Genomic DNA, 12,807 nt, shown 5'->3' on the forward strand with positions numbered 1-12,807 from the left:
ACTCTTCTTCTCTCTTACGCGGGCGGGCAGTCTATCATCAGTATCTGTCACGTGAACGAAATCTTGGCCAGGTTTTCCTTTTCTGGACTAGCCCACATTGCGGAAACTTCGATTCTGTCTGCGCACTTGCTTCAATTCCAAGCCTCTCAGTCGCAGTTCAATCACTTTTGTCGCTCGACCTTTTCCTTTGCCTTCACATTCATTCAATACGTAAGCTAACCTCTCTTGCGGCTGGACGATCGATTGTATCTTTTCATTGGCGTCATTCGATCCAAACTGACTGTCCCGTAGAACCGCCAAAATGGTCAAGGACAACCCAAAGACTCAACCCAAAAAGACGACGCCGGCTCCCAAGAAGAGTCGATCAGCCATCTCCGACGTCGTCGCCCGCGAATACACAATCCACCTCCACAAGCGAGTATGTTTGAAACTCTGAATATCACACACGTGTTGCCCGAAAAGGAAGGGGAAAATTGGCCCAATAAATTGGCAAAGAAAGAGAATGGAAATCAGTTTTATGAAGTCCACCCGAATGGCTTGCGTCGGCTCTGCTCTCACTCCCTCCCAATCCAGACATTCAAATCAAGCATTTTGGACGGAAGACTGATTTATACTCTTTATAAAGATTCATGGCGTCAGCTTCAAGAAGCGAGCGCCCCGCGCCATCAAGGAGATTCGCAAATTCGCGACTATGGCTATGGTACGTCTCTTACCTTTCAACAACTCCCGAGCGCATTATATCGGGCCTTTTCCCGTTTGTTTTTCTTTCTGACTGACCCGATTTGTGCTCAGGGAACCAAGGACGTCCGTCTCGACCCACAATTGAACAAGAAGGTCTGGGAATCCGGAATCAAGGGCGTGCCCTTCCGTCTGCGAGTGCGCATCAGCCGTAAGCGTAACGACGAGGAAGGTGCCAAGGAGAAGCTGTACAGCTACGTGCAGGCTGTAAACGTCAAGGAGAAGGAGGCCAAGGGACTGCAGACTGTTGTTGTTGAGGATTCATAGAGGGACGGTCAGCCATTCATGATGATGATGTGAGCGATGCTTTACACACAATCTTCACGTCAAAAGGGCGGAAGATGCCTGCGATGTTAGCGATGGCTTGCTCGGCAGACACTGCGAGCGCAAAGAGCAACTGAGTGTCGTGCTCAAGAGAGCACGGAGGATTGACTTTCTTCCAAGGACGAGGCCCTGAAATCTTGATACCAATGCAGAATGTGGCGCTTTGCCATACAAGTCAACCTCGTATTGAAGCAAGAACTCTGTGTATTGATCATCTATCATACAATTGGTGCCTGCCAAATTTCCAACCAAGGGATTTCTCTTCTCATGTCAGTGGCAGTCGTTAGAAGCCCGGTCGTCGAGGTATCTCGACTGAGATCTCAAACAATGAGCTCAGGAGACACATCCTCATGGCAACCACCTCGAAGGCAGCTCAACAGGGTCATGAGATCCAGGAGACACGATCCTTCGAGGCAACGGCCAGGATGCACCGCAAAGGCAGCTCGACATGGTCCCATGGACCAGGAGACACAATCCTTCAGCGTGGTGGGACTGACCGACTCGTTGACCAACTCATTCCGACATCCTCGACCCCTCCATCAATGGCACAAGTAGAAACAAGATGGTGTTCTGTACAAGAAGTTGCAATGCCCAAACTCCCTCGCTATGCACTGATGAAACATGGTCGATTTAATACATTAGCACAATTAAGCAGACTTTTTGTTCTCTTCCAAGATCTTCGAAAGTTCCGTTGCCATCTCTGGGGTTTTGACCTTGAATACCCATCGGGCAAGATTTCCTTTGTAAAATAGCGCACCTCTGACGGCACCGCTCTTGTTCGAGACGACGTTCTCATATGTGACGCTGTCGATAATATGCGAGTTGATCAGGACCGAGGCGCTTGGCTCCACCCGGAACACGACGCGAGTCTTGGCTGTGGTTTTGTCCTGGAGGACGCGGAGTACGCCAACTCCCATAGAATTCCAATCGTTGGGGGTCAACTTGGTGCCTTGGGCGGTTTCCTTGTTGACGTACATTAACGCTTTTGAGCGACCTTCCCAGAGACATGTCTCGTTCTCTTCGCCTGCTCGCGAGTCCATCAATGTCGCTTGTGGTTCATCGTTAGTTTCTTCTGTATCATTGGTGGCATTGGACTCGTTGTCCGTCAGGCCAGGTGATGTGGCACGAGAAGAGACTGCAGAGCTTGTGGCAGATCCTCCACCGAGATGTGTGATGGCTCCTAGAAATCCGGGTGCTGGGTTTGGAGCTGGGGCGCCGAATTGAAATCCAACTGTTGGTCTCTCCGTGTCTTTGGCGCCCGGAGCAGGCGTACCAAACAGAGAGCCAAATGGTTTTGGTGTCGATGACTCTTTTCCAGGCGAGGGAGCTGTGAATTGAAACGCGGGGGCATCCTGCTTGTTCTCACCATTTGCGAATGAAATTGGCTCGCCTTGCTTCCACGTATTATCAGTTCCAGCCGGTGAAGTCAAGACCGATCTGGACAGACTGCTAGACTTCTCTGCGTTGCTTGGCGTACTTGGTCGAGAGCCAAATAAGCCTTCGCCTGGGACGGGACCTCCTTTCGTCAACCCGCCAGCAAAGATCGAAGCGCCCGGTGTGGGCGCAGAGGATGATGTTGGCGGAGTAGGGGTAAAGTTGAAGGTCGTCGACGGCTTGTATGAGCTCGTAGCTGGGGTAATTGGCGAAAACGAGGGAGTTTCCGGTGTCGACTTGCCAATATGAGAACCCCAAACTGCAGGCGGGAAGGACGAGTTCTTGGCTGATTGCAAGATAGCAGCTTCATTCGCTGAAGTATCTTTCTTCTCTTCAACAGCTGGGGTGGTTTCTTGCTTGTTCGGGTTCGGCTCGATTCGGTCAAACAAGCTCCTCCCTGCATTGGCATTCTTTCTTGACTTATCCATAGCAGCCTGCAGATCATTGTCGTCATCGTCATCGTCTTCATCTTCAACGTTTATGTCCAAGTCTTCGTCCTCCTGGGCATCTTGGTCGGCGTCTTCCTCATCGTCACCAGAGGATCCACTGTCCTCTTCACCTTCGTCTTCATCTTCAGCCTGCGATTGATCTGCGCTGGTGTCTGCTGAAGTCAAAGCTGCAAATGGATTGGCCGCAGCACCCTTGAGGCCGCTGAAAGCGGACTGCATCTGTGAAGGCGTTCCAGAGTTGAAAGACGGCTGCGAAGGAGTCGAGTCAGTCGTGGCTTTGAACGATGGAGTAAAGCCTCCCTTCGCAATAGCATCGATCTTAGCCCGCTTGGCCCGAGCCTCTTCCTCGATCTGCTTTTGGAAAGTCTCTTCGTCGTCTTCATCGGAGTCAAAGTCCTCAGCTTTACGCTTCTCGATAAGGTTCTTTTCAAATTTCTCCGCACTCGCTTTTGCCTGCTGCCCGAAAGCACTCATAAAATTCGTGCTACCACCTCCAAACTTGGGCACCTCGAAAGCCGGTTTCTTCGGTGGCGATTTTGTAGGAGTTGTGGAAGGTGCGGAAGTGGACGGCTCCGGTATCGAGGCCGATCCAACATCTTGGTTCTCTTTCAATGCTGCAAATGGATTGGGAGGGGCACTTGACGCAGGGGCGAGGCCTGCAAATGGGTTGCCGCTTGGCTTGAATCCGGCGACAGGCTGTGTAGGCTTGGCTGGAGCGGACTGTGGAATCATAGTACTGAATAATGCTGTCGCCTTAGCCGAAGAATCCGCGGGCTTGGGCGTGGAGAGCGTGGTCGAAGCAGCTTTGAAATCCGACGGGCCAGGTGTTGACGATGCAGCAAAGGACTGTGAAGTAGCATTTGATTGAGAAGGTCGAGCTTGTTCACTTGCATCTGAGCGGGGTCGTTTATTCGTAGTATGCTCTTCATCATGGTGATCCACGTCGTCGCCCTTGCGTTTAGTACCCACGACATTGCGCTTGTAGAGTCCCAGTGAAGCGCCAATACCGTCGCGAGCTGCAACGTAATGTCGGATGATATTGCCAAAGTCGTGTAGATCGGGGTCCAATTGCGCGATTCTGTGTTGCAACTCACGATTTAATGAGTGCAGCCGGTAGTCGCGATCATACTCTTGATACTTCTCAGCTGTCAGATGGCCGGGCATGGAGGAGGATGCTTTCGTGTAGACACGCTGTCTCGCAGGTTCGAGAGTTGCTGTCGGCTCTTTTGCCGTCTCGTTCGATGACGGTGGTGCAGTTCTGTTCGGTTCGAACAGGCTTGTTTTGGCACCAACCTCCGCGACTCGTGCTTCTTGCTGAGGTGTCGCTCCAAACAAAGGCTTCTGCGCTGGGAGTGCTTCTGAAGGAAGCTTGCTACTCTCTGTTGTCGGCGTCGGCTTGGACACTCCGCCAAAGGCTGGCTTTGCAACTGGCTCTGCTGTGGGTTTCGACAGCCCGAAGATTCCTTTCAGTTGGTCACGGTCCTCGTTGACAGAAGTCGGCTTCGCAGGAGAAAACAAGCCCCCACTCGAGACAGGCTGTGCGGACGCGGCAAAACCGAACATAGGTTTCGCAGATGTCGTTGTATCCTCCTTTTCCTTGATCCCCTCAGTAGACTTTCCTGCAGTGGCTGGAGGTTCTGGAGCGCTGGGTATAGGTTCAGGTTGTGCTGTTTTCGCTCCGAAGGAGAAAATCGGGCCAGCGTCGACGGCTTTGGGTTCTGTGATCCCTGCAGCTGGCGTTGCCGGTTCAGTTTTCGTGCCGAAACTGAACGCCGGCTTTGATGGTGTAGTGCTTGGCTGTGCCTCTTTGTTTGTTCCCGCCGGAGCTGATGTCGAAGGCGTGCCGAAGCTAAAAGCCGGTTTCGATACAGGAGCGGGAGATGCAGTAGAACCGGCAAACAAGCCCGCGAACGGATTAGGTGCCGGTTGCTCTGGTTCGGAGGAGGCTGGCTTCTCTGGCGACTGGCTACGCTGCTCGTTGGGTGCAGGTTGTGGGGTGGCTGCAGAAGAGCCAAACAAAGAAGACGCTGGCTTTGTCTCTGCACTTTTTGCACCAAACCCGGGAAATGGTGTACTTGTGGCTGCAGACTGTTGTGTCTGGCCCAAAGAGAAAGTCGTGGTTGGTTGACTTGCTGCCGGTTGCCCAAAGCTGAAGCTTGGTGCACTCGGTTGATTCTGAGAAGTTGTGGCCGTCTCTCCGAAGGAGAATTTGGGCGTCCCTTTAGGCGGCTCCGGTTGTGCAGTACTCGACTGACCAAAGGAGAAAGCAGGAAGAGGGGTTTGGTTGGTTGCGCTGCTCTGGCCGAAGCTAAAACTGGGAGTCGAAGGTGCCTCGGCCGGGGTAGTTGTACTCTGACCGAAGCTGAAGCCTGGTGTCTGTGTCTGCGCCGGCGCTCCAAATCCACCAAAAGCAGGTTGCGAGGAAGCACCGAAAGGATTTGCTGGAGCAGAGGACGCTGCCGCCTCCGACACTTTACCGAACAAGCCTCCTCCATTCGTAGACGCGTCTGAGCTCTTGTTTCCCCCGAAGCTGAACCCTCCTCCGGTTTGTTGTTGTGCCGGCTGGCCAAAACTGAATCCAGAATTCATACTGCTAGATCCAAAAGCATTCCCAACCGCAGTCTTCTTTTGAGGGGATTCCATCGAGATGTCCTGTTGTTGATTGCTGCCTGCATCTCCAGCACCATTGAGAGACGCGAACGGATTCGGGGTTGACGATGGTGCACCAAAGGTAAACGAGCTCGATTGAGGAGGTTGAAAATTGAAACCGCCATTCGTACCCGGCGCAGTCGAAGGAAAGGACTGGCTCGTGCCGAATGTGGTGCTGCCGTTCATCGTTGGAAAGGATGGTTGTTGAGTGCTTTGTCCAAAAGGATTCGTGCTATTAAGGGAGGAATGAGGGCGATTGGCTCCTAGCCTGCCTTTCGGCGTCGCGATCCTAACGCTAAGTTAGTCACTGCCTTCTCACAGCAAAAGATGAATTTCGGATGAATAGTGTTAAGTGAAGGAACTGTGACCGGGGCAGCGCGCCGGACCACGTCGATTGAGATTCACATTCGCGAGGAATACCAAACAACTTGAAGAAATGAAGCAGGACGGAGGCAGGGACTCGAACTTACTTCCTCCTCGCTTGTTGTGCAGCTGTCGACATTTTGGGCTTCTCTGCATCAACAGGATTATTGACAGTAGAACCGTGCTCCTTGGTGATGTACTCCTCCGCGACTCTTTTGTTCGGCATGTCACTGGAGGCCTCGAGATGGCCAAGAGAAAAGGGTGGAATGGATGAGAGATCGAAGAACCTGTACCATCGAGTCGAACGCGTCGGTCAAGATTCTTCCTGCGATGGATTTGGGCTCGAATGAGTCTCGATGGAAAAAGTTGTCGAGATGAGATCTCGGGCCTCAATTGCTGTTATTATGACCGCAGTCCAACACCTCGAGTCCAGCAAAGCAGAGGCTTGGCGAGGACAAGATCACGTGGCAATCTTTACAGGTGAGAGATCAAATAAAATACGAATTCGATGTTCTTAAATTCTTTTGATGTCTAAACTGTCCTCAAAGATATTCAGAGACGACACCACCGCCTCAGATGCGGCCAGGTAGCCATGTCTTAAGTTGAATGGAGATGATCTTACAAGCACAGCCTTTCTCAAGCGCCGACTCTCTATCTTTGTTCACAGATACTGCCTTGGCTCATACGCTGAATGTCAACAATGTAGGCGTGCGGTAGGGATACCTTGGTTTGCACCATTCTGTTCAGGATCGGAAATCCAAAATCATACTCATCTGGCTGCATTTGTCGATCCTGCAGAGGCTTCCTGAACTTGCTAAACTGAGGTTACGGTTCACGCCCTCCTGGAGGGGAAAATATGTGGCTTCAACGTTCAGAGGATAACTCGGGCGTCTGGACCTCCACTGCGAAGGAAGATCTTCTCAATCTGCACGCCGACTCTTTTTACTTCTCATCACTCCGGCTTTCCCATCATCACACATCTCCTCGTCCGCGGGGCGAGACTGCTATTGATTCGACCAATTTTCGAGAGTGCAACTGAGTTATTGATGATGTGGACAGATGGTGTGACGAGGAACCGAATACTAACAGTGCACTTGTAGAAGGTGACTCTCAGAGGCGCAGATTACGAGCGAGCATTCTCTATCTGACTGAACTTAGGGCAAGCGCCGATGCAGCACCATGAATTTGCATGTTTCATGTCGGGCGGGCGCCGTCTCAACACTCGAATTATGCTAACCGCGATGATCTACGAGGTTCCCAGGCGACATAAAGTCCAATTTTCTGGTTGTCGAATTGTGGCCACGTGATCATCCCAGCCTTGCTCGATACTTGCTTGCCTTCTCTTCGGCTACACCAATTTCAAGTAGGCGCACAGATTTCAAGTTTGATGGCAAAGCAATCTCAATCTCTTGGGGATTCTTCACGGTGCTGGGTAAGACTGCCAGTGCTCTCTGAACTGGTGACACAGCAGATGTGGCCCGAGATGCAATCTCTTAATCTCATGTCGTACTGCTCTCCTGCAATCCACACAGAAATTTTCCCACTTGATGGCGTGTAACAGGAGCTCAAAGAGGTATTTGACCATCTCGGATGCTCCACTGTCTTATCTTTTATTCAAGACGGCAAGCAATTTTGTTTTGTTCGTTCATTGCTTGCGGCAGTCGGGTAGACACACGGCAGTCATCGAATCCTGCATTTGTGGGAGGTCAGTTGTGGTCTGAACCTAGGAAAGCCCACCCGACGTGCTGATGCACGTCACAAGCGACCACAAGTGATGGTGGGGAAAGCATTCAGTAAAATTTCATTCAGCTCTTCAGCTTCCACCGAACTGAGTTCCGAACTGTACGCCGGCCAGTTGTCACATTGGATCAGGGAGAGAGCCGAACGCATCGTATGACCAACAAAATGAAGATGCCAGGACAGTTGAGCCAGTCAGGCTGCCTATTGCTTGCCGCTTCAAACTAGGAGGCGTCGCTTGAACACCGTTTTGGCTACCAGGCTGACATACTGAATTGCATGAGGCGTGCGGAGAGACGAGCCGACGAGTCACGAAGCAAGCTGGACGAGTTCATGCATGACTGCCAAGGTTCAAATTATCATCTTGAAGCGTTGGACCGGTCAAAAAAAGGTACGGGTCAGAGCTTAAACAAGCTAAACCTTGACTTGATGACATTCAGTGACAGTTGAAGGGAACCAAATCCTCGATCTCAGGCGCAGCAAAAGAAAGAGAATGAGGTAGGCCACTAAGAGCGGAAGAAAATAACCAGTTATACAACACTGCGCCCCCGGGACTATGCCAATTGTCGCTTAATCATGGGACCTGAAGCTCCACAACAATAAGAACAGTGGCCCAACGAGACGCTGACATGGGGGTCAAGCGAAGCCTCACCTGGGGTCGGGATGCAAAAGACGGCATCTAACCAAGAGCAGCACAACCCAACCTTTCGTCCTGTCCAGCCCGACCGCCACAGTATATTTTGATTGGATGTCTGGGACACATTGTACCCCAAAAATAACCCTGTTCTTATGCAAAGCATGCTACCGGTTCTGTACATCGCCACTACTACCCTTGCCGTTTCCTGCCTCTACAGCACATGGGTTTTCTGACCTCCCGCCTCGTTCGGTCGGCTGGGATGTTGCAGGTAGGTAGCAAGCGGCGTAGCTGACTGAAGACCAGCCGCACCAGAATGGGTACTTCCTTGCTTTGACACCAACTATTTAGTTCTCACGATCTCTCGCCTGCAGCCAGACAATTTTCTTCTTCATCAAACACAGTCACTACGAATCCAAGTATTCAACAGCCGTTGACAAATCGATCGGGCCTTGCACAACAGTCCACCAATAACACTTTCGTTCAATTGCCCACGCCCACCATGCTTCCCTCACTCTTGTCTTTCGTTACTGCCACAGCCTTACTCTCTTCAGCTGTGTCGGCAGTCCCCGTCAACACTCACACTGCTCGCACACCCGCACCACAATGGGCCGACTGGACGCAGCCTTGCACAGCCGAGACCATCAAAACACGTGTGGACTTCAACAACATGGCTCCCATCGACCGCAAAGCCTACACCGATGCCGTTAAGTGCCTGATGGCTCAACCCTCTCAACTTGACCAGAGTCTGTATCCCGCTGCCACCAATCGGTATATGGACTACGCCGTCATTCACGTCAACCGAACCCAGCATGTGCACCTCGACGCCTTCTTCCTCACATGGCACAGGTACTTCCTGTGGCTCTACGAGACCGACCTCCAACAGACCTGCGGCTACACCGGCGCGTTCCCGTACTGGAATTTTGCAGAGACCGCCGACGACCCGCACAAGTATCCCATCTTCGACGGATCCGAGTACTCGATGTCCGGTGACGGTCTCTATAACAACACCGGCCCGATCACGCTAGGCGCTGAACTCACCATCCCACACGGCACTGGCGGCGGCTGCGTGACCACGGGCCCGTTCGCCAACATGATTGCACCGCTGAAATTCATCGACCCTACCACGCTGACGACCGGCACTCTGCCAGACGATGCCTTCGCCTACAACCCCATTTGCCTGCAGCGCGATCTGAACGCGTACGTGTCGCAGACATACACCAACACCGCCCAGCTCGTGGCCGCAGCCCACGCCACCAACGCGAGCAACTTCGAGTACCTCCTCAACGGCGTGATCGGCAGTTCAAGCCTGGGCATCCACTCTGGCGCCCACTTCAGCGTCGGCGGACAGATGAACTCGATCCACGTGTCCGCACAGGATCCCATCTGGTACCCGCTGCACACCATGATCGACCACGTCTACACCAGCTGGCAGGTCAACTACCCGGACCTCGCGGACCAACTGGACGGCAGCACGGGCACGGCTCTGAACACTCCGCCCAGCGACGTCGTCACCCTGGACACGATCGAGCCTGATTGGGGTTACTTCCAGCTTGCCTCGATCCCCGTGCGCGATCTGATCAGCACGACCGCTGGGCCCTTTTGCTACCAGTACGATGTTATCATTTCCTAAAGTTTTTGCACGCAGCACGATGTGAAAACCATACTAGTATGGTTTGGATGGAGGAAAAAGTAATGCATAGCCAAATGCATTGGCCGTGTCATTGAGAGGAAGCTTGGGCTACAAAATGGGATATCGAGTAATGAGAATGACTGGCACGCAGCATACAATACGAGTAATGTACAAACTAAAACAAACCAGAAATCATCTTTTTTGATCCAAAACCTTCACCGCCTGACTCTCGTACGAGCCGGTAATACGCTATTTCTGCTACTGTAACTCGGGCTCCGTACAATAAGTCCTTCGGATTTTAGGGTCACATACTGAGTAGATTTCTCGTGGTTTCGCCAAGTTCGAAGTACGAGAAGCGCTAGGTCAGCTGGGGGCCAATGTCAAGGCCAGTATCCGTATCGACTAGAGCTGACAATCTCAAGGTCGGTCACCGTCGTCCCATTCTAAGTCGGTCTACATAGCTATCCGAGAGATCTGTCTAACCTAGGTATGTCTTCCGCAGCCGCCTTGAGTTTCAAGCTTCAGGCTTTCTCGGCACCCACACAAACCTCCTGTCCCGAATCTAAGTTAGAAGTTGCATATCTAGAAATATCCCCTTTTAAGGCGGAACTGGCTCATCCACCGCCTCTCGTCCGCTTGGCGCTCCAATGCCATCCTCATCGTCTTGGAATACTCCTCGGCCTTCTCTTGCTCTTCTCGGGCGCTAGCGTTTTCGTCTTGCTCAAGCTCCTTGACCAACTCTTCGTGGTCAGCAAATTGTGGGTTCGTGGTAACAATCCCAACTTTCTCGCCTGTCCAAATCAGCAAATCTGCATCACCACGCTGACCGTGTGCCGAGTTTGGCACATCAAGGGGGACGATTTTCCGCGCAACTTGGTCGCCATGGACAGAGGCACCGCCATGGTTGACTTCAAAGCCGTTGATGTTCCATTTCCGAACAAGGCTGCGACCGTCGCGTTCGACCCATTTCAGGCCTCCTTCCGAGTCCGAGAAGACGATCTTTGTTCCGTGTGAAGCCACGGAGAGGATTTTGGAGCTAGCGGCTTCTTGTCTGTTTTTGTAGCTGAAAAGTGTGCCATCGGAACTGGCGCTAGGATTGCCCATGGAGTCCAAGATATCTTCATCTGATGTGTCGCTTATGAGAGGTTCCTGGCTAGGCTGACTGTGTCCCGGTTTGACGTGAGGCAAAGAGTATAATTCCAGTGAGCCACGGCCTCTATATTCTCCAGCGGCAACTAGGGTCGAGCTGCTGGAAACGCTTGCTGAGGCCCGTGCTGGTGGATGTGGTATAGTGGCGAGAGCTGAAAGACTGCCTCCTGAATGAATGACGTACTGGAGACGGGGGAAGTATCGACGATCATAGGATAGTATGCTGGGGTACCTGCCAGCCAACAGTATTTCATTGTCGGCATAATGGAGGATTGACAGCGGGCCTGGCTCTACTCTAGCATAAGCCATCCAGTGAGGGTTTTGGCGTCGATGCGATGGTAGCAGATTGGATACTCTAGGAGTCCAAGCAGGGGGGTTATTGTCCTCTAGAAAAGGTGCCGAAGGCCCGAAGTTCGACGAGCGTGAAAAGATTGAGGGTTGGGAGAAATCGGGAAGGATAGCAGTCGACTTCCCGGAGATGGCAGGAATTTCTTCAACACGTTCGTGGGTAGCTTTCGACGTCGATGTGATGGAGAGCCTGGGATCAAGAATGTGCAGACTCCATTGAGTGCCGACCGTCAGTGGCAGGTCGAGAGGGGTAGACTGAGATAACGCCGTGATCGGGTAAGCGTATTTCGAGTGTGAGACGACTCGCAGCGTGTTGAGGTCGACTTCGTTCAAGGTGTTCCCAATAGCGATGAATGCCTTTTGTTGTGACGGGAAAGTGCTTACGCAGTCGACGACGAGAGACTCGGCTGGGGTGACGCCATCCGTGAAAAGCACAGAGGGCTTGCTACGTCCCAACTCTTTGAATTTTCTCTTTCCAGAAGGCCCTTGACTGAGGTCCCAAATACATATGCTGGCATCCTCCAAGAAGCCGACCGCTTGATCAAAGCTACTGAGGGTTGCGATGCCTTTGATCTCAAGTTGCTCCCTGGTTTGGTCCGCGACCCAGTGTGCACTGAGTGGTGCATATCTGCCCTTGTACTCCGAGTACCAGTCAACTCTCTCATCCTGGGCAGATAGATCCCATCTATTGACGGCTTGGGCTCTCGGACTCTCCCGGATCCATTCATCGGCATCATAGAGGCGAGGCTCTATAGCTGGAGGTCGAGCAGGTCGTTCTGATAATGTCAGACCTTGCAAAGCACTAGTCAGACCATTTAATGTACCAGCCCCAGTTCTCATAGAAGCACTAGGAGATTTCTCAAAGCACTTATTCCTCCAGAGACGGTTGGCACGTGCTGATCTCGATAGGGCAGAAGATGTCTTTTGAGCGCAGATGAGGTCGTTCGGGTCGAGATAGTCGAGAACATCAACCAAGATCTCTTCAGGCAGGCTCTCCATGATTCCTTGGGGGGAAGTTGTACACGAAGAGCGTTTATTTAAGTATTCCTGGTAGGCAGACGTGTGAGACGTGAGAGATTAGGCAGAGAGGTATCGGTCAGCGTCCAGCCGCGAATGACTTGGGTATAGACATCTCCAAACACACCATGGTCTCACCGAGGCTGATCGATGTTCCACGTCATAATACTGTGTATATTTTAGTTGAGAATGGAATTGACTGTAGAAGTGTACGCTTGAACTTGTGTAGGTGTGCAAGGCTGTCAATGAAGGAATGATCTGGAAGACGTTCAACTCCCTCGCTCCCTAAGTCCGGCGTGCCCCACAGACACCACGCACCAAGAGCACCTACC

The 12,807-nt window shown here is 52.2% G+C and overlaps 4 protein-coding genes across 5 annotated transcripts; 2 read left to right on the forward strand and 2 right to left on the reverse strand.

Annotated features, from left to right (window-relative positions):
- Positions 1-138: 138 nt before the first annotated feature.
- PV05_07541 (uncharacterized protein) lies at positions 139-1,308 on the forward strand. Its single transcript, XM_013460376.1, has 4 exons — positions 139-210; positions 292-418; positions 626-700; positions 793-1,308. Exons 2-4 carry the CDS (start codon positions 302-304, stop codon positions 1,003-1,005), a joined length of 405 nt encoding a protein of 134 aa, XP_013315830.1. The 5' UTR covers positions 139-210; positions 292-301; the 3' UTR covers positions 1,006-1,308.
- Positions 1,212-6,338, reverse strand: PV05_07542 (uncharacterized protein). Its single transcript, XM_013460377.1, has 2 exons — positions 6,065-6,338; positions 1,212-5,883 (listed from the first exon to the last, which is right to left on the reverse strand). Exons 1-2 carry the CDS (start codon positions 6,181-6,183, stop codon positions 1,710-1,712), a joined length of 4,293 nt encoding a protein of 1,430 aa, XP_013315831.1. The 5' UTR covers positions 6,184-6,338; the 3' UTR covers positions 1,212-1,709.
- A 2,398-nt stretch (positions 6,339-8,736) lies between these two features.
- PV05_07543 (uncharacterized protein) lies at positions 8,737-10,143 on the forward strand. The gene has a single exon (XM_013460378.1). It carries the CDS (start codon positions 8,831-8,833, stop codon positions 9,959-9,961), a length of 1,131 nt encoding a protein of 376 aa, XP_013315832.1. The 5' UTR covers positions 8,737-8,830; the 3' UTR covers positions 9,962-10,143.
- Positions 10,144-10,333: 190 nt separating this feature from the next.
- PV05_07544 lies at positions 10,334-12,769 on the reverse strand. Of its 2 annotated transcripts, XM_013460379.1 has the most exons (2): positions 12,283-12,769; positions 10,334-12,234 (listed from the first exon to the last, which is right to left on the reverse strand). In XM_013460379.1, exons 1-2 carry the CDS (start codon positions 12,455-12,457, stop codon positions 10,544-10,546), a joined length of 1,866 nt encoding a protein of 621 aa, XP_013315833.1. In that variant the 5' UTR covers positions 12,458-12,769; the 3' UTR covers positions 10,334-10,543. The 2 variants fall into 2 exon arrangements, with proteins under 2 accessions (XP_013315833.1, XP_013315834.1); XM_013460380.1 differs by having other exon boundaries at positions 10,334-12,769.
- Positions 12,770-12,807: the final 38 nt, after the last annotated feature.

This window comes from Exophiala xenobiotica (genome assembly GCF_000835505.1).
Source record: "Exophiala xenobiotica strain CBS 118157 unplaced genomic scaffold supercont1.4, whole genome shotgun sequence".
NCBI classification, from domain to species: domain Eukaryota; kingdom Fungi; phylum Ascomycota; class Eurotiomycetes; order Chaetothyriales; family Herpotrichiellaceae; genus Exophiala; species Exophiala xenobiotica.